The 26,776-nt window shown below is 49.1% G+C and overlaps 1 protein-coding gene across 2 annotated transcripts; it reads left to right on the plus strand.

The window, feature by feature from the left end:
• The first annotated feature begins 8,276 nt into the window (after positions 1-8,276).
• Positions 8,277-15,075, plus strand: LOC144369234 (ral guanine nucleotide dissociation stimulator-like). 2 transcript variants are annotated; one of them, XM_078028436.1, is made up of 5 exons: positions 8,289-9,035; positions 11,338-11,438; positions 11,605-11,721; positions 12,695-12,809; positions 14,704-15,075. In XM_078028436.1, exons 1-5 carry the CDS (start codon positions 9,017-9,019, stop codon positions 14,907-14,909), a joined length of 558 nt encoding a protein of 185 aa, XP_077884562.1. In that variant the 5' UTR covers positions 8,289-9,016; the 3' UTR covers positions 14,910-15,075. The 2 variants fall into 2 exon arrangements, with proteins under 2 accessions (XP_077884563.1, XP_077884562.1); XM_078028437.1 differs by lacking the exon at positions 11,605-11,721 and having other exon boundaries at positions 8,277-9,035.
• Positions 15,076-26,776: the final 11,701 nt, after the last annotated feature.

A 26,776-nucleotide genomic window follows, 5' to 3' on the forward strand; every position in this document is an offset into this window, starting at 1 on the left:
CAGAGTGGAACGGAGAGTTCTCACCCGGGGTGATTGTTGTGATGTGCACAAATGCTCTGCTGGTGCTGGGGTGCCCGCATGGTTTCTGGGGTCTTGAAAGGCTACAGATGCCCACAGAGTGTTCTCAGATGCACAGTGGGAGGCCCGTTGCAATATGTACATGTGGAAGAAGTAGGAGACCCCCTTAGTGTGGAGGTGCCATCTAGAAGGCAGCCTCACTTCTCTGAAAAAGTTGATTGGAAAAAAAGGGTCCGTACCTGTGCCCAAAGGGCCATATATGCTCCTGGAAGTTGGTGGTGGAAATAGTTCTCCATCCATTAATCACTCCCTCACTCACTAATGTCCTTGTGTCCTTGAGAAAGGCTCTCCCTGTCCTGGTTTTCCTGAATAGAAATCCTCTTGCCTCTTGGGTGAATAGGGTTATGGGTTGTGCAGAGGGTGGTGGTTTACTGAGCATCTTAGAGACTGTCCTTTATGGAGCCTAATGATCCCAACTGGGGAATGAGGCCAGGGTCCTAACTGTGGTTAGTGTGAGGACACCATGGGTTCAGAGAGGGAAAGAAGGACAAGGGAATCTCAGATGTCCCTTCATGGCCCCTGGAGTTAGAGGACTTACCCCTTTGCACCTGGGATCAGGAGACCTCATTTCCTCGAGGACACGCACACTCAGACGTTAATCTTGAGTGTGGGTTCCTTTCTGGGGTCCAGGGCTGTTGTTAGCCACCAGGAATGACAGTGCTCTCCATGCTGAGTGGAGCCAGTTTTTGCCAGGAAAGAGCCCGTGGTCACGCCTTGTGCAAAGCACCCCACGCCAGGGGCTCCCATCCCTACATTCCTGTCCTGAAAGGAAACCACTCAGAGGCAAGGTGGGTCCAACCACCTCCCATGTGTTCACTCATCACTGTGTTCCAGCATCACCCCAGTTCACAGTCCTGATGGGATTGGATGTGGCTCAGAATGTCACCTTCATGAGCTCTACCCTGCCACAGCTGCAGTTCTGCAGTGGGAGAAACTCAAAACCTCAAAACACATGCACATGAAAGAAAAGAGCAAGAGCCAGAGCCCAAACAGGGCCACATGTGGCAAGGACAGCTGGAGTGCCTAGGTTGGGACTCAGAATGATGTCAGTGGGGTGGCATTGCTGCTGACACCAGCATGATAACAGAGAGCCAGCCCTGCTCATTTTGCGGAGCAGTGTGTTGGGGAAGGCAGAAGAAATTGAGAGGCAGGATTGAGTTTGGCCCTAGGAGGAGGTTGGGTAAAAGGCCAGTGTGAGTTGGAGGGCCTGGGCAGATAGAGAGAGGCCAGGGCACACCCCAAAGCCTGGAGACTGCACTTGATGTCCAGGGTTGTGAAACACCACCTCCCCTCTTACTCACAACTGAGAGCAAGGGGCATTGATGAGTTCAGTTTGTGTGTGGCTGCATCCAAGGTGGCTCGGCTAGGCACCTCTGTTTCCTTGACTCAGGAGGCTGGGAGTCCAGGCTCCACTGAGGCTGGGCTGGGAGGATCGGACTCTGAGTTTATGCCTGTGTTCCTGGTAGGATCCATGTTGGCTGAGCCTCAGTGTTTTTGCAATGAGAGGATGGGTGACTGTCATGTCTTTATCACAGGACACACTTGCTAAATGGATTTGTTTGCTCTGGGGAGGAAAGAGAGAGAGGGGAGTGGTGCTGGAGACAGGGATGCAGACAGGGGTCATGGACTTGGCATAACTCAGTCTTGGAGGTGATATCCCATCACCTGTACCCACTTCAATTCCCATGAATGCAGAGGCTGAGCCCCCTTGAGGTGAGGGGTGAACCGGTTCTGGGCAGCAGGATGCTGTGGTACCTCGGAGTCTCTGTGAGACCCCAACACTAGACACACTTGGCCCTTTTGAAATCTTAGGAGAAGCCTTGGGAAGTTGTATGGCAGAGGGGAGCAGCATCTGCATCTCAGTCCCCTCCAACTTGCCATGGTGTAGAGAGGGAACTGCAGCCACGATGGGACGGACATTGGCCACGTCCCTGTGTGGGACACAGGCCTGATTGAGTTGGGGTGCATTCTTTGTCTCTGCCCTTCTTGTGATTGTCCCATCTCTACATTTGTGCTTTAGCCACCTGTGAGTCCCATCTCTGGTTTCAGAGAGAATAGAGGGTGTTATGGGCCAATAGACACAATAAACCCTAGAGATTAGATGCTACCCTACTTTCCAGAAAAGACTGGGCACACCATGAGTTGCACAATGATGGGACCAGGGTCCAAAAGCTGCTGAGAGGGAAGGACTGGTTGTGAATGCATTTTTGAAGGCTCCAAGCTGGAACTCTAGTGGCACCAAGCAGGGCAGATGCTGGTGGGGATGTTTGGGTAGTTGTTGGTGAACACCTGCGCACCTGAGATGTTTAGGCATGGAGGAGAAATCAGCAGCTCATAGGGCTTTTGAAAGTGGTCTTATGTGAAAAGAGGCTCAGGTATGGGCACAGGAAATGACATCATTGCCTTGACAATGGATCAAACAGAACATGGAACCCTGGTATCCAGGCACCCACTTAACTGACCAAGCCATCCGAGCTCATTTGGTTGGAGAAACTGGAGGGAGAAGGATGTTCTCCTGTGGTTGCAAACAATGCCGAGCCTCAGGCTCCCAGGAATCTCAGGGGGGCCAACTAGCCCTTTTGTGGATGCACTGGGTGAGGCTTCATCTTAGACGCCAGAGCCTCTGGCGATTGTCGCAGAGGAGCTCAAGAGTAACAGTGAGTAGCACAGGGCAGGTGAGCCCAGCAGGCCCTCTAGTCTGATCCCTGATGAATGGCCCAGGACTCCTATTCTGACTGTGTGTGTGTGTGTGTGTGTGTGTGTGTGTGTGTTTGTACTGATGGGAACTGTCCCATTGTGCTTTGACTCTAGTGTATTGGCACAAGTCATTTTTCTGTTTGTCACCATTTCCATTTTAAACCAACATTCTTGGTCCCAACACAGGGTGAAAATGATGAGAACACGGAGGAGCCCTTCAGGGTACAGAGCCTTGAACCTTACAGGCAGGACCAGCTTAGGAATGAGCTCCTGCCTGTCATTTGTGGGAGGAACCTACATTTCAGCGGCAACATGGGGTTAATCTCCTGGGATTCCATCCCCACCCATCAGGTGCTGGATCTCTTGTTCCCAAGGTAAGCACCAGACCACCAAGCCCAAGTGTGTAGCCCCCTCATGCCTGGGTCTTGGGGCTGCCATGTACCTCTCAGGGACCCAAAGGTTTGTGATACCTAATGAGATAGAGGACCACACTCATAGTGGAATGTCAGTCCCGAATGGGACGAGTCCTGGAGGTGCCTGCCACAGCCTTGCAAGGGGAGTGAACTCCGCTCTCAGGCAGAGAAACCATCCTGACTCCAGCTGATCCACAGAGGTCCGTGGAGCAGTCCCCACACACTGGGCACCACAGCTCAATGGTGTGCACTGAGCTCATTCCCAGGTGGACTCAGCGAGGCCAGGTGGTCTTTCTGGTGTGATATTGGCTTTGTGAAGAACGTAGATCTGTGCCAGAGGCGTCTCAAAACTCAGGCCTTGGGAAAAGCACTTTTGGGTTAATAAAGACATGTTAATTTCCATAGTGGGACAGAGCATCCTAGCTGGGACATAGCTGGACAGGGGCTTTGGACATGGCGGCTCCCACACCCAGAGATATGTGGGAATCAGCAGTTTGGGCTCATTCACTGATGAACATGGAGAAAGCACCCACTGTGTGAAGACACGTTTCCAGTCACATTTCATAATTCATTGAAAAATAGGGTGCAAATGACTGCCATTGTGTCCCTTTTCATGGGGGTCAGCCTCAAACCGCAGGTGCCATGAGTACATATCCTACATGTGACTGCATCCCTGACTCCATGGGGCATAAGTGCACGTTGTCCTCTTCAGTGACTATGGTGGACCCCTGGACCAACTTCAACATGGAATGGGCTTGGGGTCAAGAGGGTGGGCTCCTGTTTCCAGAATAGGGACCTGCAAGGTGATTTGACTTGGGAAGGCTGAGGAAAGACTGCTCTCCCCAGTGTAGGGTCAGAGGTTTTCTCTGGAGGCCGTGGTGAAGGCAAGGCCAGGGTTTTGCTGACTCCACACCTTCCTCCCCACAGTGCCTCACCTTCCTTCCTGGGGACCTGGGTGAACCTCTACTCCGAGGCTTCCCATCAGCCTCCAGGCTTTCTGAGTCTGCAGCAGCTGCTATCCATGTGGCTCCTGCTGGGAGGCTTGAACCTGGAACACCAAGCACACCACCTCCTGGCCGCAATTGAAGATGGCAAATCAAGCCAGGCAAAGCCTGAGAGCCAGGCGGACTGTGGTGAGTACCTAAGGGTATATGAGGAAAGGTCCGACTGTTGTCCCACTGCAGGGAGTCTGTATGCCTGGTGTTGGGCTGGAAATTAGGACAAGCCTTTGTCCATTCAGGAAGTGACCCCAGTCTGCAAAGAGGTCCTGTGTGGGCCAAGGGCCTGAGTTCTTCCTGGCAGCAGAGGTATTGTCTGTCTGTGGGAAGGTCAGGGCAAGGCAGTCATGTTGGCATCTTTTCTCCTCTAGCTACAAGCTCAGTTCCTGTCACGGCTCCTCAGCCAACCCCAGAGCCAGAGCCTTCTCCCAGGGAAGGGGCAGAGCCGGAGTCCAGGACATCAGGGGTCTCTACTCGGTCCTCCCCAAGGCCCCAATATAACAAGCGGATGAGAGGCAGGTGCCTCATTCACGTCTACCTGGAAAAGGAAAGGACAACACAGTATAGGAGCATCCTGGTGAGTCTTCGAGCAGGGGAGTCTCCTGGGAGCCCACAGTGGGGAAGACCGAGTCCACAGCAAACACTTTGGACTAGGCCTGTCTTCTTGAACTGGAGCTTCTGGAAGGTCAGGAAGGAGAGCAGAAAGTGAGCAAGAGAGAGGCGGGAGAGCAGCAGCATGCCAGGTCTGGGTGCGAGTGGGCCTGCGTGTTTTGGGATGTGCAGGTCAGAAGTGCAGGAGTGAGTGCTGGGTTCAGAGGAGGTCAGAGAAATATCGAGGGTACAGGCCATCCTCTACTGACCTTGGTATTGAGGAGGAGTATATTGAACCGTGGAGGTTGAAGCACAGGAGTTGGCAGTCATTTTCTTGTGTGTGGGAGGGGATATGTTGCTGGTTGAAGGGAAGGGAGCCATTGTAGAATGATTAGGGTGGGTAGGTGTGGGTCACAGAGAACTGGGGGCCTTGGAGGGCCCCATTAGTGTCCTAGTTTGCATGTATGTGAATAGAGATTTAGCGGCTCTCTCTGCAGAATTTTCCTGGGTGTGGAGTATCCATCATGAGACTCTGGTGTCCACCTCCAGGGGAGCTATGTTGAACCACTGCACCTGCTGGGTCCGAACCTCCTGACACCCTAGCAAGCACTGACACTCTCGAGCCCAGCAGCTTCCATGCCTATCATTAAAGAGTCCTAGTGTGTGTTGTGCCCTGGCTGTCAGGACCAAAGCACCTAGGGTTTGTGCCTGGTCCATACAAAAATGCAGCTGCATCCCAGACCAGAGCAGGGATATGGAAGTGCACTGGACCATTCCTCCCATCTTGATGGGACTAGAGTGTGTCTGTACAAAGTCTTTTGGTCCTTATTCCCTTGTCCCTGTAGGGCATAGCAGGTTGAAGCAAACTCTTGTACCAAGATTGGACTAGAGGCTCATAGGAAGACCCCCACATGATCACATGAAGGCCTCAGGTAGCAGGGTATCAAGATGGTGCCCTTGTGTTGAGAGCTCACTTGTCTCTGATTGTCCTTGAGCACTGTCCTCTGGGTAGCTACTCCCAAATTCCCTCTCTGATGAGCTTTCTCCAACCCTGCTCAGGTGACCTGCCAGGACAGGGCTCCAGTCATCATCCGCAGGGCCTTAGATGCACACTTGCTCCAGCAGGAGGACCCAGAAAACTACGAGCTTCTGCAAATTCTCTCGAACCATCAGAGTAAGTGGAACCATCAGAGGGTAGGGAGCAGTGAGTCACAGTGGGCTCACGATAACTGGGAGCCAGAACACAGTGTGCATTGACCCAGTGCCCAGGATGAGTATGGTGGGACTTGTGCATAAAACAAAGTGTAATGATGGGGCATAAATCTGCAGGTTCTTCATGTTCCCCAGGGGCTGTGGACCTGCCTATCATGTGTTCTTTCCTTGGCCTGAGGAGGCATTGCAAAGCTATTATCCACAAGGGGCCAAGAAGAGAGGCTTCTTTGTCTTGTGTCAAAGAAGACAGACAACCACAGGGTGCCTACTTTGGTGGCCTTTCCTGACCTAGATGAGTACATGAGAAAAGCAGTTCAATGAAGAATCATTTCTGGCTTCCAATCTTTCTATTCATTGCAAACTGAGTTTACTTAGGACCAGAGGCCATTTCTAGAGAGAAGAGTGTGGTAGAATAGAACCCTTCACAGCTTGTAAACTCTTCTTGGAGAGAGAGAGAGAGAGAGAGAGAGAGAGAGAGAGAGAGAGAGAGAGAGAGAGAGAGAGAGAGAAAGAAGAAGAAGAAAGAGGAGGAGGAGGACGAGGAGGAGGAGGACGAGGAGGAGGAGGACAAGGATGAGGAGGACGAGGAGAAGGAGGACATGGAGGAGGAGAAGGAGAAGTAGAAAAATGAAAATAAGTTGAAGGAGGAGACCATGAATAAGAAGGTCAAGATGACTTTAAGAAGAAGCATGAGGAGAAGATGAAGAAGAACAAGAACAAGAAGGAGAAACACAAGCCGAACAAGAAGTATAACAATAAATTGATTAAAAATGTGAATGAGAATTAGACTCATGAGGAGAAAATGCAGAAGTGGGGAACTCAAGAGAAATATATATCTCTGGATGGCACAGCCCTGCTGTGGACATCCTCCACCTACGCTCAACACACCTCCAAACCATACCCCTCCAATTAGTGTAGCCCTGTATGAGTGGATGAATCCACTGGCAAGGTGGAGGCACCCACCATCAAGTGCTTTTCCATAAACCGACCTGTGATCATTGCTGCAGTGGGGAGAAAAATTTGAACACATGAGTCTTTGGGGACCAATCCAGATACAAACTCTAGCTGTTTGTCTTTGGTGGGTCCAACGTGAACTAAGAAGGTCTGGGGTACAAGGGGCTATTTCCTTGAAAGGTGTTCCTGTAGGGGACCTCCTGTGCATAGAGGGTCCTCAGGGAGGAATCAGTGGGGAGTCTTTGGTGCAACAGTAGCTGGATTCGGGGGCTCTCAGGTCTGTGTGTGAGACCTGAGCTGGCAGAGGCTCTCAGTTGTGGGGGATGTTGGGTAGTGTATTACTTGAGTGTCACCTACCACGCCTCTGCCCCTGCCTCTCCAGAGCTGAGGATCCCTGCTGATGGAAACGTATATTACGCCCTGGATGGCAGAGTGGATTATAACTTTCTTCTTCAGGAAACAGCTGCCAGCAAGTTGTTTAAAGTCAAGCCAAAGGAGGTAAACAGCCACCTTCTTCAGTCTTTACTCCTGGTGCCACTCCACATCCTCCAAGGGGACAAGAACCTCAGGTTCTGGATGGATGTTTTAGAATGCCCACAGAGCCAACTGCCAGGCTGGGTGGGGTGCAGGTGCTGGGCTTTGCTGATGTTGTCATCCCCCACAGTTCTTGGAGCCTTCTGTGGCAGTGGCATCCAGGATCCCAGCAGCTGTGAGCAGCAGCTCTGCGGTGGCTGCAGGACCATTGCCCCAGGCCACCCAAACCAATGAGTGGTGCGTGAGAAAAGTCACCAGTAGCAGCTCCTCACTGCTTCACTCCAGCGACCAGGTGGAAGACATCCGCTTTGTCCACGTCCTCCTAGAGGGACAGAGCCTGAGGGAGACAAAGCGCATCCTGGTAAGCCCGACAGCAGGGCTGCCTCCTGGGTGTCCCCACAGTGGAAGGCAGGAGACACAGCTAACCCTGGGGCTGTGGTGGGAAATTAAGAAGAGAGAGGTCAGTCTTAAGGGCTTGACCTGAGTGGGGAGAGCCTCAGCATGCCCAGCTGCAGCGGTGAGTGGGCCTGTGTATTGTGGGTTTGGCAGGCCAGAAGTGCAGACGGAAGTGCTGTGGACAGATGAAGGCAGAGATATGTCCAGGGTGCAGGCTGCAGTGCCTAGAACTTGGTATTCTCAATGAGTGAGGTTGGAGCAGCGGAGCTGGCAGTGACTTGTCACATGTGTAGGAGGGGGTGTGTTCCTGGTGGCAGGGAAGAGAACCTCCTTAGCATGACTAGGTGTGAAAATTTGGGGTCGGGATCACCTGGGGGGTCATGCCAAACTTCGGAATGTCAGTCTTTGCATGTATGTAAATACGGAGCTAAAGGGGTTCTTGGCAGAATTTCTATGGATGTGCAGTAGACACGCTAATGCTGCAGGTGTCCAGCTGCAGAGGAGACATGTTCAGTGACTGCCAGTGCTGAGTCAAGTACATCATTAGAACCAGACCCGCACCGAGCTTCCAGAGCCCAGGGCCTCTCCAGGCTATCATGAAGCACTCAAGTGCACACTCTTGTATCTGAGTCTGTTTTGTGTAGTGGCAGTCAGGACCAAAATTTTCAGTGCATCTGCCTCTTCCACCCACAAAGGCAGCCTGCATCCCAGAGCACACTTGGTGCGCAGATCCCTGGCCCATTGCTGTCATCTCAGTGAGATGAGAGTGTGTCTGTGCATAGGCAGTTTGGTCCTTTGACCTGAGTGGAATGTGGCTCCCCAGGGGGAGGGGAGATGGCAGGTACAGGCAGATATTTGTACCAGGATTGTTCTAGTAGCACGTTGCAAGAACCCAGGCGGTATATGGAGGCCACACTCAGGTAGCAGGATAACAAGATTGTGCCCTTGTATATGTAGCTGAGATTTCTCCTCAATGTTTGACCACAGTCTTCTGGGTAGCTCCTCTAAAAGCCATTCTCTGATGACATTTGTCCCACCCTGATCTAGGTGACGTGTCAGGAGAGGGTGACAAGCCTCATCCGCAGGGCCTTGGACCAAAATTTGTTGCAGCATGAGGATGTGGACAACTTTGAGCTGCTGAGAATGATGTCTCTGCATGACAGTAAGTAGGACAATCAGACAGTGGGGAGACATGATCCACAGTGGGCTCAGGATAACTCACAGCCAAGAGAAAGTGGGCCTTGGCCCTAAAATAGCCAGAGTGTGGTGGGCCTGGTGCAGGAAACCAAGTGCAGTGATGGGCGTGTCCAGTGTGGACGAGTTCAATGAGGCCCCAGGCGGCTGCTGGACCTCTCTAAATGTGTTCTCCCCTGGACCTGGTCTGGCAATGCAAAGCTAATATCGATGAGGGCAAGGCAGAGAGAGGCTCAATCCATCATCAGTTTGGTTTATGGCTCACTGATAAGGATGCCTTCAAATGAAGAGGAGCAGAGCATGGGTCCTGATTGGATCAGCATTGCTATGGACGGAAGCCGCACAGGTCCCAATCCATGGCCAGGATATGAGAAGTCCTGCCTACTCAAGAATGTCAGGATTGCAGCAACTGGGAACAGGACTCAGTGAAGAGGAAGTCAAGGCCAGGGGACAGCCTGTTTGGGTTCTTTTTGGAACAACTCCAAGTCCTCTGTGCCTGGGTGCCCATCTCCTGAAGATATCAGAATGGCCAGGTTATTATTCCTTCCAGCAACAAAGAAGGGCATCTGAAGAACAGAGGCCACAATGCTGAGCTGTCCACAATGCCAGTGCTCTTTCCTTTCTTGTGAGCCCGACACTCCTAGCCTCCACCATCCCAGCCTGTCCACAGTAGAACCCACCATCTGTCGAGCACGTAAGTGAGTTTTCCCATTTTCACACACTGCCTCATTTGAGTTGGCTCTGTCTCACACATGAGGAAGACTGAGGTGCAAGGAGCTGGGCAAGGGGCAGTGTCTGCGAATCTCAGGGACTTGGGAGGCAGTGCAGGGGGAAGGGGATTTCCAAACAGCCTCAGAAACTTAGGGAGACCCTGTACCCAAGTCAAAAGGCCTGGGAATGGTCTCAGTGCTTAAGTGCCTCTGGCTTTATCCCTAGTAAAAAAATAAGCCAGTCAAAAGGAATTACCAAACCGAGAATCTACAAAGGTGATTTCAGAAACAGACTTTCAACCCAAGCATCAGTTGAGAGCAGGCTCCAGACCAGGGGAGGTTTGTGTGTAAAAGACGTCAAAAGGGAGGACTACGGGGGGCCTGGAACCCACTAGGTGTGATGGCATCTATGCCTTATGGCAGGAGGGTGGCAGTGATGCTGGCCCTCTCCTAGATTTTGGAAACCTTGTTTTCATTGGGGAAGCTTTATGGAGGTGGAATCTATTTTAGCAATCCTGGTCCAGATGAGGTGCTGACTACCACAGGTAGAAGCCTATCCAGAATGCGGTGTCTGTTATTCAGTCTTTCCTGACTGTGACAATGACAAAGAAAGGAAGTCACTTGTCTTTGGTCTTGGTTTCACTCCTGGCCATTGATTGAGAACTGATTTCATCTTGGACTACTGAACAGAGGCTGCATCTGGGCAGAAGAGTGTGATAGATTTGAACTCCTCAGGACGCCCCACCATTGCCAGAGAAAGAAGGAGAAGGAGGAGGAGGAGAAAGAGACACTCCTGAGTGGGGAGAGGATCACACGATAAAGAGCAGGAGGCAGAAGAAGAAAAAGAAGGAGGTGAACAGAAGGAAGGGTGGAGGGAGATACACAAGAAGAAGAACAAGAAGGAATCATGTAAGAACAGGAAAAAGACCCAGAAAGAACTACAAGAAGATGCAGGACAGAAAGAAGAGCCAGAAGTAGAACAAGAACCAGAATAAAAGTACCAAGCAGACAGCTCCTGATGAGAAACAAGGGGAAGGAGAGCGATCCTAGAAAACAATAGAGTTCTCCAGGGCACCACCCTGCTCAAGTCCTCCCATGTCCATGCCCAACACACCTCTGATGGATACCACCTCCCCTCCGTGTATTCATCCATGAGTGGATTCATCCAGGGCAAGGGGATGAATTCCCCCACCATCCAACGCTTCCCTGAATGCCCATGTGTGAGCATGGCTGCCCTGGGGAGAAAGGCCTAAGCACAGGAGCCTTTGCCAATCCTGATGCAGATCCTGGCAGTGTCCCTTTGGCAGATCCAACCTGCACTGAGAAGTTCTGGGCCCAAGGTGCTGTTTCCATTGCCAGGTGCTCTTTTGGTTTAGAATCCTGTACATCATCTTCTCCAGGGAAGAATCACTGAGGGAGTCTTTGGTGGCACTGTAGCTGGATAGGAGGGCTCTCAATTCTGGTGCAGGCTCGCCCTGGCGGAGACTCTCAGGGGTTGTGGGTGTTTTGTGGTCTAATCCTTGAGTGCCACCTAACAATTCTCTCCACTTTGCTCTGCAGAAATCAAGGTCCCTGACCACTCACTGATGTATCTGTCCATGAATCCACAAATCAAATATTATTTCATCGTGAGGAAACGCCGCGAGGTCAAGGGAAAGGAGGTAAACACCTACCTTATTCAAGCTGTACTTGTGCTGCCATTCCACTCCCACCTGGGGAAATGAGAAGCCTGAGCACCTGGACATATGTGCTAGAAGCCCATAGAGCCAACTGACAGGCTGGGGTGGCTTTCTGTTTCTGGGTTTGCTGATGTTCCATCCCCCACAGTTCTCAGAATCAACCTGCAAGTCCTCCAGGCCGCTTTCCCACAAGCAGGTGGGAGACACCTGCTTAATTCGTGTCCACTTAGAAACACAAAGTCCAAAGATGGCCAAGACTGTTTTGGTAAGCCTGGGAGCAGGGGTGTCCCCTGGTGCTTACACCTGGGTGGGGAGCAGACACTGGTCCAATACCATGAACTACTCATGCCCTCTTGAATTTGGAGCTTCTGGATGATCAGGAGGATAGATGGGAATCAAGAAGGAAGAGGTCAGTGTGAAGGGCTGGAGCTGAGATGAGGGAGAGCAGCAGCTTGTCCACCGCCATGTCTGAGGGAGTCTGTGTGTCAGGTGGCAGCATGCAGTCCAGAAGGGCAGAGGCAGGTATGGGTGACAGATGAGAACAGGCCAGGACCTAGGTTGCAGGTTCCTCTGTATGGGATGCTGGCCTCTATGGAGCAGGACACCAGTATGAGGTTCTGCATGTTCCTTGAACAAGGAGCTGAGAGGGTCTCTCTGCAGAGTCAGTATGGATGTGGAGCAAGCACACTAAATGTCCAGGTAACCCAATGTTTACCCTTGGCGGAACAGGTGCCCTCGTACACCCCAGCCAGCACTGAGCCTCTGGAGGCCAGGAGCTCTCATGGCTCTCTTTCGTCACTCCTGTGTGTGGTCACGTTCCTGGGTCTGATTTGGGCCCTGGCAATCCAGACCAAAGCCTCTAGGTTTTGTGCCTAGGCCATTCCCAATGCCGCCTGCATCCTCGGGCAGACCTAGGATCTTGGAGGCTATTGTCCCATTCCTCCCAACTTGTGGGATGAGATTGCATCTGTATGCAGGTAGTGGGGTCCTTTCACTTGGAGAGGAGTGCAGCTCCACAAAGAGCAATGGCAGGTCCAGGAAGTCCTATGTACAGGATTGGGCTAGTAGCCTATGGGAAGAGCCCACGCGATGAGCAGGAGGTCAGCCTCAGGTAGTAGGGTCATGGATGTTGCCCTTGTATTTAGAGTGGAGGTGCCTCCAGAATGCCCCTGCCCACTGTCCTTGAGTAGTCACTTCAAGGCCCATTTCCTGAAGGCCTGTCTTCCATGCTGCTCCAGGTGACCTGCCACGATCGGGCTCCTGTCGTCATCCGCAGGGCCCTCGAGCTACACTTGCTTACTCAGGAGAAGCCGGAGGAATATGAGCTGGGCCAAATCATCTCTCACCGTCAGAGTAAGTGGGACAATCAGATGACAGAGAGCAAGGGTCAGGATGTGGACTCAGGTCAACTCTTAGCACCAAAGAGCATTCTCTGACCCCCAAGAACACTCTAACAGGGTGTGTTGGGCTCGTGCACAAAGCCAACTGCACTTCTGCTGGTGTAAGCTCTCCAGGTGTTTTGGTATACCCCAGTGGCTAGTGCGGCTCCCCACCAGGTGCCCTGCCCAGGACATGAAGACGCATGCAAAGCTGACATCATTGAGGAGTGAGGAGGAAAGCCTCTTTCCAGGAGCAGTATGGTTCTGTGGTCTGAGATAGGAGTGGTTTCAGAGGAACATGGGAATGCATGGGCTAAAGATGGAACTGGCATTTTGTGGACTGAAGCAGTAGGATTGAAAGCCTTCTGTGTGACCAGAAAACCACTGCCTGGGCAGAGCATTGCCAAGATTCTAGCAAGCAGTAACAGGATGAAATTGGGAAGAAAACACAGCCTGGGAGACAGCTTGAATCATCTGTTTTTGCATCAATTCCATGGTCTTCCGCACCTGAGTCCACTAGCCAAGGAGTGATCCCAATAGCCAAGTTATGATCCCTAACTAGAGTCAGATGAGGGCTTCCTGAGCACGTAGCCACAGAGCTCATCTGATAATAATGTCAGCGCTTTTTCATTGGTTGGTTGGTTGGCTTTTGTGAGCCAAACACCTCAGCAGCCATTATCCCAGCCTATGTACGCTGAAGACCACCATCCCAATGAGTTCTAGGATCACTTGTCTCCTATCTTAACCTTCTGTTAGGTTAGTAGAGTCTATGGAAGAGGAAGTCTGTCTGGGGCCTTGGTAGCCTAAGAAATTCATAGCAGAGATCCCCACATCCAACCCAGAAGGGATAGAGAACAGGCTCTAGGTTAGAGGAGGGCAACAGGAAAGAGGTGTTCAGAGGAAGAAGAAGCTGGCTGTTGTATTCCCCCACTCGGGGTCATGGCACCACTGGGCCATACACCATGTCGGAGGGAAGCAGTCCCTTTGCTGGTCTTTGGAATCATTGTTCTCAGGAGGGCAGCATTTGGAATGTGGCCTCCATTCTCAGAAGCCTGGTTCACATGGAAGCAGGCTCCACCAACACAGAAGCGTGGCTCTAATGTGGTATCCGTGCTGGTCAGCCTGTCCTCACCGTGGCCATACTTGAGAATCCTAGGCCTTTTCTCTGGGTTTCACAACTTTCTCTTTGGTTGTGCACTGAGGCTGTCCATAAAGCTCTAGTGTGTGGCAGTGGAGAGCTCCTCAGCCCTTGCCACAAAGGCATAGACTGGGAGAGAGAGAACAAGGCTGGGAGAGAGGGAGAGAGAGAAAGACGGAGAGGAGAAGGAAGACCTCTACTTGGAGAATGAGGATTCAGTGGAGCCAACAGGGACAAGGTACTGGTGCCCAGGGCGCACTCCTGTTTAGGTCTTCCTCCAAGCATGCTCCACCTTTCTTCCAGTCCCTCCCACCTCCCAGTAGTGTATTCATCTTGAATGAGAATTTCATGTTGACATCAGAGCACTCACCATCCAATGCTTCCTTCCAAACCCACCTGTGAAGATGGCTCATGTGGGGTCTGAATCTTCGGCACTTTTGTGGGAGATTTCAGATGCAAACCCTAGTGGTGTGCTTTGGCAGACGCAAGAGGACCTGGGATGTTTTGGAGTCCAAAGCCTTTGGTAGGAACAGACATTAGGTCTGTTGAAGTGCTCTGCCTAGTTCTTCCTCAGGGAGGACTGTGGAGGCTGTCTTGTTGGTATTGGTGCTGAATTGGAGAGCTCTCAGGTGTGTGGCTCAGTTCGTTTCTGCCACAGGCTCTCAGATGTTGGGGTGTCCCAGGGAGCACCTCCTGAGCCACCTTATTTTGTACACCCCTCTCTCCCCAGAGCTGAGGATTCCAGCGCAGGCCAACGTATTTTGCGCAAAGAACCCTCACACGAAACCCAACTTCGTGCTGAGGAAAAGGAGCCTCTCCCAAAAGAATGATGAGTGGATCCAGCCTCAACCTCCCTCTCGTCCTGCAAAGAAGGCTCCAGCCCTCCTGAGGATGCTTGCAAAACCATTCTGCTGCTGTGTGCCTGGGCGGGGCTGAGGCAGCCCAGGAATATTTACATTGATTACTATTTGCTTCAAAGTTTGAATCTATAGTTTGCCATTGTCTTTGACCTTGTTTAGTAACACAGTTGTTACTCTATCCTGTATTTTTTGTTCCCATTAATATATTATTATTTTAAAATATATATGTTTTTGTTACCTGATCTACTGTGATGATTTGTTACCTGATCTACTGTGATGGTTTTTGATCCAAATTGTGCATTTGATGATAATGAATGCCATGCATTTAGGAACCTGTAGACTCTAGACAATGAATGAATGTCTACTGTTGCATGGACTGGTCTGCAGAGTCCTGTAGCATTTGAGCTTGTGTGAGGGCTTCATAGGGCTTGCAAAAAGTCCAGGTCAGATGGTCCTGCATGAAGCTTAGCTCCTAGTGGTCTCCTCTACAGCATAAGGGCCAAGGAGAAACCCACTTCCACACAGAAGATGGGAAGCTACCTTATGAAGGTGATCGTAGGTGTGGGACCCTCTTGCTAGGACCCTTTTTCTATTGGGCCAAAACTGTGCTCTGAATGTGATTGCTGAGAAGAGCTTGGAATTTCCTGATTGAAACAGTTCATGCAAGCTGCTTCCACTTGCAGGAACAAAGTGTGTTCTCGTTGAGCACTTTGGGGTGTCCCAGGTTGCACTAGAGTGTGTCAGAAGCACTTGTAATGATTGGCATTCACGGTTTCACATTGAAGCCTCTGTGCCATCTGTCAACCACTGATGGCTGCAAGTGGGTACCCTGCCTTTCAATGAGTTTTCTGAAAAAGTAGGAGTTTTGAAGAACTGATCTTCTCAGCATTCCCCTTGCCTACCCAAGTTGGGTGATGTCAATTATACAGGCTTCCTTGGGAGCACACATTTTATATTGAGCTGGAATTGGACTCTGGATGCGATTGCTGAAAATAGCTGGGGAATGGGAGAATGGAAGCTGTTTGCTGCAAGCAGTTTCAATTTGCTTTGTTGATTAACTTTGTTGTAAGTGAGCACATGCTATTTTTTTTTCCTGTGGACCTAGAAGAATTCAAAACTGCTTCTTACAGGTGACAGGCATGCTTACACATTGAAGCCTCTGTGCCATTGATAAAAAAAAACAGTTCACTCATGTGGGCACCTGCACTTCAAGTGAATGTTGTAAATGAGTGTGACAAATGGATGTCAGTGAGACTTTGGAGAACTGATCTTCTCAGCTGGTCCTCTTTTCCACTGCACGTTGGTGATGCTACATTCAAGAGATCTCTTTCTGGCACCCTTTGTGTTTCATGCCTGAACTGTGCTCTGAAAGTTCTTGAGGAGAACAGCTTAGAAGTGCAGAAGTGAAGCTGTTTGTTGAAGCAGCTTCAAGTGGCACAAGCTAACTTGTTCTCAGTGAGCACATGGGGATTTTCCCTGTTTGAAGCAGTGTGAATGAGAATGGCTTCTCAGAGCTGGTAGGCATGTTTGCATTTGGCAAACTTTGCCATCTGCCACCCAGAGTTCCTTGCATGAAACCTACATTTCCAGTGTTTTCAGAAAGGTGTGATGAGTGGGTTTCCATGGAATTTTGTGAAATTAATCTTTTCAGGCAGTCCTCATTGCCTTCTCAAAATTGTTGATCCTGGTGCAAGGGCTCTCTTGTCAGCCAACATTGTATTTTGGGCCTGACCTCGGCTCTGAATGTACTTGCTGTACTTCCCATCTTTCCTCTCTCTGGTCCACTCCTCAGATCCCATCCTTCTTTCAATAGGGCCTCATCCAGGAAGCCTGCCCATGTGCCTTCCACTTGATTTCAACTTCTCCAGTGCACTTATTGTAAAAGCAGGGACTCCCAGGAGAGAGGGCTCTCCATTCTGCACACTGAAATTTCTCAGCAGGGAGGACTCCTCCATGCTTGGATGGCGGGGCTGCAATCACCTGGAAGGTGGAAATAGGAGGCTGGTGGTGTTCCTAGCCAGGATGCTGGTGACTGCAGTGCATTTAATCTATGGCCCTCAAGGAGGTTTATGCTGCAGATTTGTGTACTTCTGCATCTGTATGCACACAGTTCTTCATGTGGGGAAAAAAGCAATGTTCTCAAAGTTTGCTTTATATTATACTCAACTGGTAATTTACAAACCCCAGTGTCCCATCTTAGCCCAGAGCCATTCCATCAGCCCAGGGCCAGTGGGTGGTCCAGCGGTCAGTACTATGCACAGCTCCCAGGTGGCTCCAGTGTGTAGCTGAATTTGAGAGCCAGTGTACTGTAGGATTTGCCCTTGAGGTTAGAATTCATTGACTTCCTCTTATGTCATTTCACTGGTTCAGGATATTCCTTGTCTCATGAACTATTCTGTGAAATCTTCAAGTTAGCCATCTCTGGTCATTTCTTCCCTTTGATGGCACCTGGTTCAACAGCTTGTTCTTGGGTGGGGTCGGTCATGGACAGTTTTGTCCCTGGGTCACAGAGAGGGACAGGAAGACCCTAATGTGGAATGGTGGTGTAGAGAGTAAGGGTGGGGCCAGAGCCCACACTGTGGTTAGGGTAGGGAAGGGATCTGAAGAGACTACCTTGAAAGCGAGCTCTGGCTGCAGTTAACCAGGAATCAGGGCCTGGAAATGGAAGCCATGACAGGGCTTCTGACTAGAAAGGACACATCTTTCTGGGCTCAGTTGGAGGTCCATCGAGGCAGAGGAAAAGAGAGAGGATGCAGGAGAGGGGGATGGTCTAGATCACAGAGCAGCTCCGTCATCTTAGAGAATGGGTTATTTTCTTCCAGTTGTTGGTAAATGCTAATTCATTCACGTGTTACATTCACATCCACCTCGTCCATTGGAAAGGCTGCTCAACCACCACAGGCAGTGGTATCTTGGTGGATGTGTGCATTCTAAAAGGAGGTGAGGTTGGCACCAATAGAGTGTGTGGGCGCTCAGGCATTGGCAAGCTTGCTTTGGAGAGTGAATCCTCTAAATGTTATTGGGCTGTTTTTGAAAGATCGTGTGGTTTGGCTAGACCTAGAATGCTTCCACACAATTTAGCATGGTGTATATTTTAGAGAGCATGATCACTGAGGGGCAGGTTGCTGGTGTGAAGCCGTGAGCATTAACATCTATCAAGTTTCTCACCTGGAGTTGGCTTCCTACAACTGGTGACAGTGTTTTGCTCCTACGGAGCAATACTGAACAAGTCTCTGGGCCAGTAATCCATTGCTGAACTACATCACCAACAAAAAGACACTGAGTGAAGGTGAGGACCAGAAGAGCCCGGGAACCACCTGACAGCAGCCCTGAAGTCCTGAGCTCTGGCACATCATATGCCAACTCAAATGGGTATCAACCTCTTCCTGGGCTCATTAGAACTGTGTGCTTCAACTTTCAGAAACAAATGCAGAATGACAGAATCTTCTCTGAGGACACTTCTCTAAGTCTTGTTTGCAGCATGTCTTCACTGGAATGAGTAGTCATTTGGCATTCTGTTGTACTTAAAATTTCATGAGATTCTACTCCTACTTGGTAGGTTGAGTGAAAGTGACTTGGCCTGAATGCATTTTACATCCCAAAATATGGCTTGTCTTTTCTCCTAAACCTATCAGGGCAATCAGAGCAGCCAAGGAGTACTATAAATTCAGGCACAAAATGGCCAGATAGACTGGGATCACTGTATATCTTTCTAGAACCTTCTTTCATGCTCTGGCTTTCCTGAGGTAAAATGGAGACTCTGTGATCCAGATTTGTTAGCAAGTAGTTTTCTTGGGAGGTGATGCTAGAAAACTCCAGGTGGGAACAGGAAGTGATTAGGAACTGGAAGACAGGGTGTACCAGCCAGTTGTTGTCACTGAGTGACTAAGCACAGTTCTGATAAGGAGTGCTGGGGTCCATGTAGATCATGCTACTAGTAGAAGCCCTCCTACAGGGTGAGAGAGCTGGGGTGTTCTCCACCCACTCCTGCCAGCCATGGTGGGAAGCTGCTTCTGGCCTTCACTGTAGGCAAATGGGCCATGGTGTTGGGGGCTGGAGGTCAGCTGGGTGTGAAGAAATGGCATAGTGCTGGACAATGTCATCCAGCTTTGAATCCCCAGACTGGGATCTATAGCAGGGCAAGGTCAGAGACTGTGCTCAGTGCAGCGTCTACTTCTCAGCATAGTGCCAGGCACACAACGGAACTTCATCAATACCCGTGGAATGCTCCGACTCGCCCCAGCCCTTCTCTAGGCCTCTCAGCTGGGCTCTCTCTGCTGGTCCTGTCTGTTCTAGTATATTCAGCTCTTGCTTCTTCGTAATTCGCTTTCCTGAATTGTGTCCTCTTTCTCCACACTCCTTTGGTCACTCTTTCTCCACACTCCTGTGGTCCCAAATGGCTGTGTGGTGGGGCTGTGGCAGAGAGATCTCATTACTACCAGAGATGGAGTTTTTAAGCCAAATAAGACACGTGCTCTGCTGCTAAGGATGGTCTTCAGCATAACGTGAGGTAGAAGGTTTGAAATTAGGATTTTCCTCCCAATCTTAAGGCATGTCATCCCTGTGTGCAGACCAGGAAGTGCCCTGGGAAGAAAGGCAGGTATGGGTTTGGAATCAGAGACCAGCATGAGAAGAACACTTTCACTGCTTACTGGACAATGACCTTGGGCATGTTCTGTAACCTCTTGGGACCTCAGTGTTTGCATATCTGAAATGGGGATAGTTGTATGACTGACTTCAGGAGGTGGGTAGAGAGAATCCTAGAAGTAGAGGAAGAAAACACACAGCATCTGTGAAGCACCCCGCCCCCACCTTTAGTCTTTCCATGATTTTCTAAGCGTGTGTTGATTGACTGTTGGTAACAGCATGCCTGTAGAATACCTGAGGGCCCGTCTAATTTTGCCCAGTTGCCACATTTGCAAGGACACCTTCTACTAGAATCCGATCTAGGAAGCTGGGGTCCCTTTGCAGAACATACAAGATCCACAGCAAAGTTCAAGCCCCTGAGACAGAGGGCTTCTGCTGGTGTCCTCATGTCCTCGTGGGCACTGCAATGCCTTTCTCCACCGATGTTCATTGAGAGCCTGGTCCAGGCCAGGCAGGGCTCCCTGCTGAGAATGTGGCAGAGAATGAAGCACATGCCTGGCTGGCTTGTAGGGGAACAGTCGGGGGCAAGACAGGCCAGTGATGGTGAAGACAAGACCAGTTAGTTGACTTGTCCGAAGGTCTTTTAGCCAAGCACTCTTCTAAGCACCTTTTCATAAAAGCTTCCTCATCCCTCAATAGTTGCACGAGGAACAGTCCTTTGGTTGTCCCCATTTTCCATAGGTGACAACTGAGGCACTGAAAGATCAGGTCACTTGGCCAAGGTCATGGAGATAGCACAGGGGGAAGTGTTGGCTGCAAACCCTCCCATGTGGCTCCAGCTTTGGGCTCTTTATCCCCCCCGGCCTGCAACCTCTTGGTCATGCTGTGGCCCCTCTGACCTGTCTGTCACCAAATAGTGATTCACTGCAGGGCCTTTCCCGAGTCCTCTTCCACCTCAGAGTGCCTGTGTCTCACAGAGAGTTAACCAGTTTCCTGGGCCCCACTGGAGTTCCTGGTTTTGCCAATCTGGGGCGGGGTCTGAGAATGTGTGTTTGTAACAAGGTCCCAGGTGACCCTGAAGCTGATGGGTCTCAACACAGGTGACTTTCCTCCTCCCCTCAGGTCATTTGACAATGCCTAGAGACCTTCTGTGTTATCACAAGTCAGGGGTGCTGGTGCACAACTCAAGTAGAGGCCATGGGTGCTGCTAAATGTCTTCCACTGCACGGGGAAGGCCTCTACAGACTAAGAAGGCAGGTGTGGGTTTGGCATCTGTGAAGCACCCCACCCCCGTCATTAGTCTTTCCATGATTTTCTAAGCAAATGTTGATTGGCTGTTGGTTACAACATGCCTGCAGATCTACCTGAGGTCGTGTCTAATCCACACGGATGGAGAAGCTCACTTTTGCTCAGTTGCCACATTTGCAAGGACACCTTCTAATAGAATTGGATCTAGGGAGCTGGGGTCCCTTTGCAGAACATACAGGATCCACAGCAAATTCAAGCCCCTGAGACAGAGGGCTTCTGCTGTTGTCCTCATGTCCTCATGGGCACTGCAATGCCTTTCTCCACTGATGTTCATTGAGAGCCTGGTCCAGGCCAGGCAGGGCTCCCTCAACACAGGTGACTTTCCCCCTCCCCTTGGTTCATTTGACAATGCCTAGAGACCTTTTGAGTTATCACAAGTCAGGGGTGCTGGTGCAAAACTCAGGTAGAGGCCATGGGTGCTGCTGAATGTCTACACTGCATGGGGAAGACCTCTACAGACTAAGAAGGATGTGGCCTGATGGGCCAAGGGCGCCAAGGTGAGGAACCCAGTGTGGAGTACAAGCACATGAGCTTGGGTGTGTTCAGGTATGGCCTCGGGACTTGTTTCAAATGTGGCTTCTGTCAGTGCAAAACTCCAGCACCTCTGAGTGGCAGCGTTTCTGACAAGCTCTGAGCAGCAGTGTATTCTGAAATTTTTTTGTATAAATATAATTTTACCCATTTTCACAATTATTTGATAGGTGTCATGAATGTTTTAATTGTTAGAATTTGTGTGTGTGTGCATGCGTGTGTGTGTGTGTGTGTGTGTGGTGTATGAGGTTTGGAAACAGGGCATAAATTTGGCCTTCTTCATGGGCCATATTAGTATACACAACTGCTAACAGATGCTTAGCAGTAATTATAAGTCACATTTCTTTCCTTTAATCTTTCCATGAAGATGTGCCTTTCATGTGTAAAAACAAGTGTTTTCAAAATTGACTCTCTGGACAGATCTTTGGGCTCAGGTGTCAGTGTTCCAAACTGTGCCAGAAAACACCAAATCTGATTTCACAGATTGGGCTGTCCTTAGCTCTGGCCTCCAAATTCATTCCCCTTCCTGGCTGTACAACCCATGAGACTTGCCAGAAAGGAAGAGCCATGGAAGATTTTAAGAAGGACAGCCACAGGATCCTCTTTGCTCCTAGCCTCTTGAGAAAATAATAAAAACAATAACATCAAGCAAACACATGGTCTAGAACCTTCTTCTGTAAATAATTAGTATTTACCATATTGATATGTGTGCTGTGGTCCAAATTGTATTTCAGAGAGAGAGAGAGAGAGAGAGAGAGAGAGAGAGAGAGAGAGAGAGAGAGAGAGAGAGAGAATGTGTGTGTGTTTGATTCTGAAGAAACAAAGCCAGAGAACAGAGATAATTCTATTAGCTGCATCTGGATAGCACTTGGCCTCCTTTCCTAGCAGGGAAGGACCTGAAGTCAATGGCAGAGCTTGTTCATGGTGTAGCCAAGTTGTCTCTGCAGCATTTTCAATGCTAGAGCATCTGTTCTGAGAATTTTAGTACAGCACCTAATTTTTTTATGTTTGCAGGCACTTGCAGATGTGGGTGTTGAATGAGGGGTATCCATCAGAGGAGAAAAGTTCTTGTTTTGGAGATGGGGAATGTCTAAAGGCTTGTTAGAATGAGTGGAATGAGGTCACTTAAGACTTCAATGAGACATAGCAAAAGCAGGGGTAGGGGATGGGGTTATGGTTCAGAGGTAGAGCACTCACCTCACATGTGCAAGGCCCTGGGTTCAATCCTCAGCACCACATAAATAAATAAATAAATAAAGTTATTAAAAAGAAAAGCAGGGGTGAGGGTAAATATACAACAAGCCTCTGAGATGTTCTTTCCATGTCAGGAGGTAGCAGGACATTGGAGCAATGCCTGTGCATCCACTGCTCAGTTCCATCTTGGGGGCAGACCCAGCACTGCAAGCTGATGAGGAACAGGACATAGGAAAGCCATTTACTGCAGATGACACGATTGAGCATCTGGCTCATCCCAGAGGATAGGGGGAGGCAGATGCAAGCCAGGCTTGGAGGACCCCATGGAGTACCACCAGGTGACCAACAGCCAGTTCAAAACTCCATTGTTCCTTAGAAAACTTGGATTAGAACCACCATTTGGCCCAACTACCCCACTCCTCGGTCTATACCCAAAGGACTTAATATCAGCATACTGTAGAAAGGCAGCCACACCAATGTTTATAGTAACTCAATTCACTATAGCTAAACTGTGGAAGCAACCTAGATGTTCTGCTGTGGATACAAAAACATTATCCTATATAAACACAATGGACTAATGCTCAGCATTAAAAGAAAATATAATGATACCATTTGCAGGTAAATGAATGGAGTTGGAGACTATCATGCTAAGTGAAGTAAGCCAATCCCATAAACCCAGAGGCTGAATGTTCTCTCTTAAGAACTAGATGCTGATCCAAAATGGGGGGAATGTGAGAAATGGAGAAATTTTGATCAAATGGGAGGGAGGAGAGGGAAGGATGTATGGGGCAGGATAGATGGTGGAATGAGATGGACATTATTCCCCCAGGTACATGGATGAGTAACATAGGGTGCAATGCTACATCGTGTCCAATTAGGTAAATGAAAAGTTGTGTTGCAATAGTGTACAGTGAATCCAAATGCATTCTTGCCGGGGTCCTGCCCTAGCGGGGTTCAGGGAGTCCTGAAGGATGAGTGGCGTCGGCGAAAAGATGAGACAGGAGTCGTTCCATTGGAGCAATCTCCAGAGAGAGATGCAGCTTTCTCTGGGTCATCTTTTATTACAATTTTTCTCATCATTATAGATTCAGAATACGTCATTGATTATATAATTTAAAACTTTGCCGAGACATGACATTTCCTTGACCATGATTGGGGGTACAAAAAATGTAACATTAATTTACATTTTTCCAGGATATGACCTTCAGTTGTGTAATTATTCAAAGTACAGAATCATTAATAAAATACGTCACTAATTTACATTTTTCAGATTTTCCCAGGATTTACTATTTTTCCCGAGATATGTTATATTCTTATTAACTAATGCCAAGCTACGTAACCAGACTCTAATTCTCCTAACCAATCATTAATCTAAAGTACGCTTGTACTTTATTTCTAATCTAAAATTCCCATCTAAAAAAGTGCCTTTAAATCTTATATTTAAAATATCCTAAAGTTTATGAAGCATGTGTGAGGCCCTAGGTTCCATCCCCAGTATCAAAACAAATAAAATAAAAATCCCAAAGCCATATACCCTTTGGAAGATGGAGGTGTGGATGTGGCAAGCCGTCATCAGGGCTCACCCCTTATTACACATCAGAGAATTCATACTGGAGAGAACCTTGGGGTGTGTGTGTCGGGGGTGGAGCCATCCCTTCAGAAGCCGGAGAGCTCCCCCTGCTGGTTACAACCCTGGAATGTGGACCATGTGGGGAGCCTCTGCTGGCTCTTCTGCTCTTTGTTATACTGGATAATTTGTAGAACAGTCACCTTTTAGGCAAGTGGGTCTATCAAGCTCCTAGTCTACCATGCTAGAAGTTAGTATTATTAAGATGTTTGTTTTGAGATGGGATCCTGCTGTTTTGCCCATGCTGGTCTTGAATTCCAGCAATCCTCCTGCCTCAGTGTGTGGGACTACTGGTGCATGCCATTGTGCCTACCTCTAGAGCAACTCTTTGAATTTGGTAAAACTGAGAAAACCCACTAGTATAACTCAGAACTCGGCATACATCAATTCTTCACCCCAGAGAAAAACCCTGGGAGCTGAAGGAATGTGAGGAAAATTCCTTTCAGATTTGAAATCCACCACATGAGCTGAAAGGAAGCTGAAAATGGCCTGCCCGGTGCCTTCTACCTGCGGAGGCCAGTGTTTAACTGTGCCTGTCCTTGGTCACCACATCCTGTGGATCACGGGGAGGGGTGTCACAGGTGCCAGAGTGACAAGGCTGAGCAGGTGGACAGCCATCAGTGACCTAGCCCAGCCATGATTAGGCTAAGGAGATGGATCTTTAGAGAGCATTGCCCTGCAGACCTTCCTGGGCTGGCCTCCTCCCGTGGGTTCAGCTGTAGTTTGGGGATGAGACTGAAGGCCCTTGCTATAGGACACCCTGTGTCCTTGTTTCTCTGTAGCACATTACCTTCTCTGTGAGGCCACAAGTAGTCTGTATCTGAGCAAGAAGCAATTCCCATTGCAACTGCATGCTACTAGATTTGGAATTTTTGGAATGAAATCTTCTTTTAAGATGAAAACCACTAAAATATGGCTGTCATAAAAATAAAAACCTCAAAAACTTTTTTCTAAATGAAAGACGGCAGATATCAGAGTCCATATTATATGGTTTTATCCTTAGGAAATGTCCAGAAAAGGACATTTTTCAGAGACAAATGAGATTTATTGGTGTCCTGAGAATGGCAAATGAGAGTGACCACAATGTTATGGGGACGGGGGGGTGGTGGTTCTAAAACTGAATTACGGAGATGATTCAATGTTTTGGTAAATTACAAATCTCTAAAGTGTGGAGAGCCACAATGAATGACCACACCTTCCAGAGGTTCTCTGGTCTTGTGATAACCATTTAAGTAATTTTCTGTTCATCATCACACCACTCTTATCAGTTGCTGAAGGTCATGTCTCATGCTTCCTCTGAGAAGGGAGCTCCCAGTGGGTTCTCACCAGTTGGGAGTTACTTTGAAAAAAGAATTTGACTTTCCCACGTTGTCTCAGTGCACCTGGCTGATTTCATATTTTTGTACTAGTTGAAAAGCTTGCCTTCTAGAAAACTGCCAATTAAACATTTCCTTAGAAAAATGTAATGGTGCCTCCTGTTTTTCAAATTCAGAACTAGATTAGCATAGTTTCATCTTTAGGATAGTGTGGTGTGTTTTTGTGTGTGTGTAATAGAAATTGAGTGCTTTTAGATTTTGCACTGTAATAGTTTCTGATGCCAACTGCTCAGAATTGGGATAAACGTCATGGGTTAAAAACATGGTAGTTTACAAGGCTGCCCTCACAGATTGAGGAGTCCCCAGACCACCTTCACTTCTGAGAGCTGGCTACAAATTCAGGGCTCCCCACTACCCCTGTATGTTAGGTAACTCACTAGAATGATTCTCAGAACTCAGGACAAAAAGGTGTGTTTTTGTTGCTTGTTTTTGGTACCAGGGATTGAACCCAGGTGTGCTTAACCACTGAGTCACATCCCCAACACAACCCTTTTTTATTTTTTATCAGAGACAGGATCTCTCTAAGCTGCCTTTCTAAGATGCTGAGTCTGCCTTTGAACTTGAGAACCTCCTTCCTCAGCCTCTGGAGTCACTGGATCATGGATATGCACCACCATACAATATTACATTGTCATCATAAATTTAATGATAGCTAAAAGAGACCCAGTAGAACCAGCCTAAGGAAGAGATGTAGATTGGGCAAGGCCTAGGAACTTCCAAATGCAAAGCTCCTGTCATTTCCCAGGAGCACATTAGGCTACCTGCACACTTATGTGTGACAATACACAGAGTACTGCCAACCAGGGAGGCTCACCTGAGCATCAGGGTCCAGGGTTTTAATTGGACTTTCATTACACAGATATAGTGGATTCTATCCTTGACCCCTCAGTTGAACCCAGTCACCAGCCCCCTTCCTTTCCCTAGAGGATGACTGATACCACATGGCTCAAAGCCCCAACCCTCGAATCATTTGGTTGGTAATTCTGGCAAGGCCAGGCTGCCACTCTGCATATCATGCATGGTCCAAGGGCTCTCTTGTTGCTCAGGAAATTCCAAGGAACCAGCAACAAGGATCGGCCAAATACTTTATTACATAGCACCCACCCTAAAACAAATCAGTCAAAAATCCTTCTTCACTTATTATTCAATTAAACATGTACCGCAGTCTGTCTGGGCCAAATAACTGGGAGGTGACAAGCAACTTGAAGGTTGAAGCGGCAACTGCTTCATTTCGGGAAAACTCAGCGGGAACTGAGTGGGAACTCAAGTAGTGGGCACCCAAGGTAGTAAGAGCCACTTTATTGCAGAACAGCAGAGGTA

Source organism: Ictidomys tridecemlineatus, chromosome 12 (assembly GCF_052094955.1).
Source record: "Ictidomys tridecemlineatus isolate mIctTri1 chromosome 12, mIctTri1.hap1, whole genome shotgun sequence".
Classification (NCBI taxonomy): domain Eukaryota; kingdom Metazoa; phylum Chordata; class Mammalia; order Rodentia; family Sciuridae; genus Ictidomys; species Ictidomys tridecemlineatus.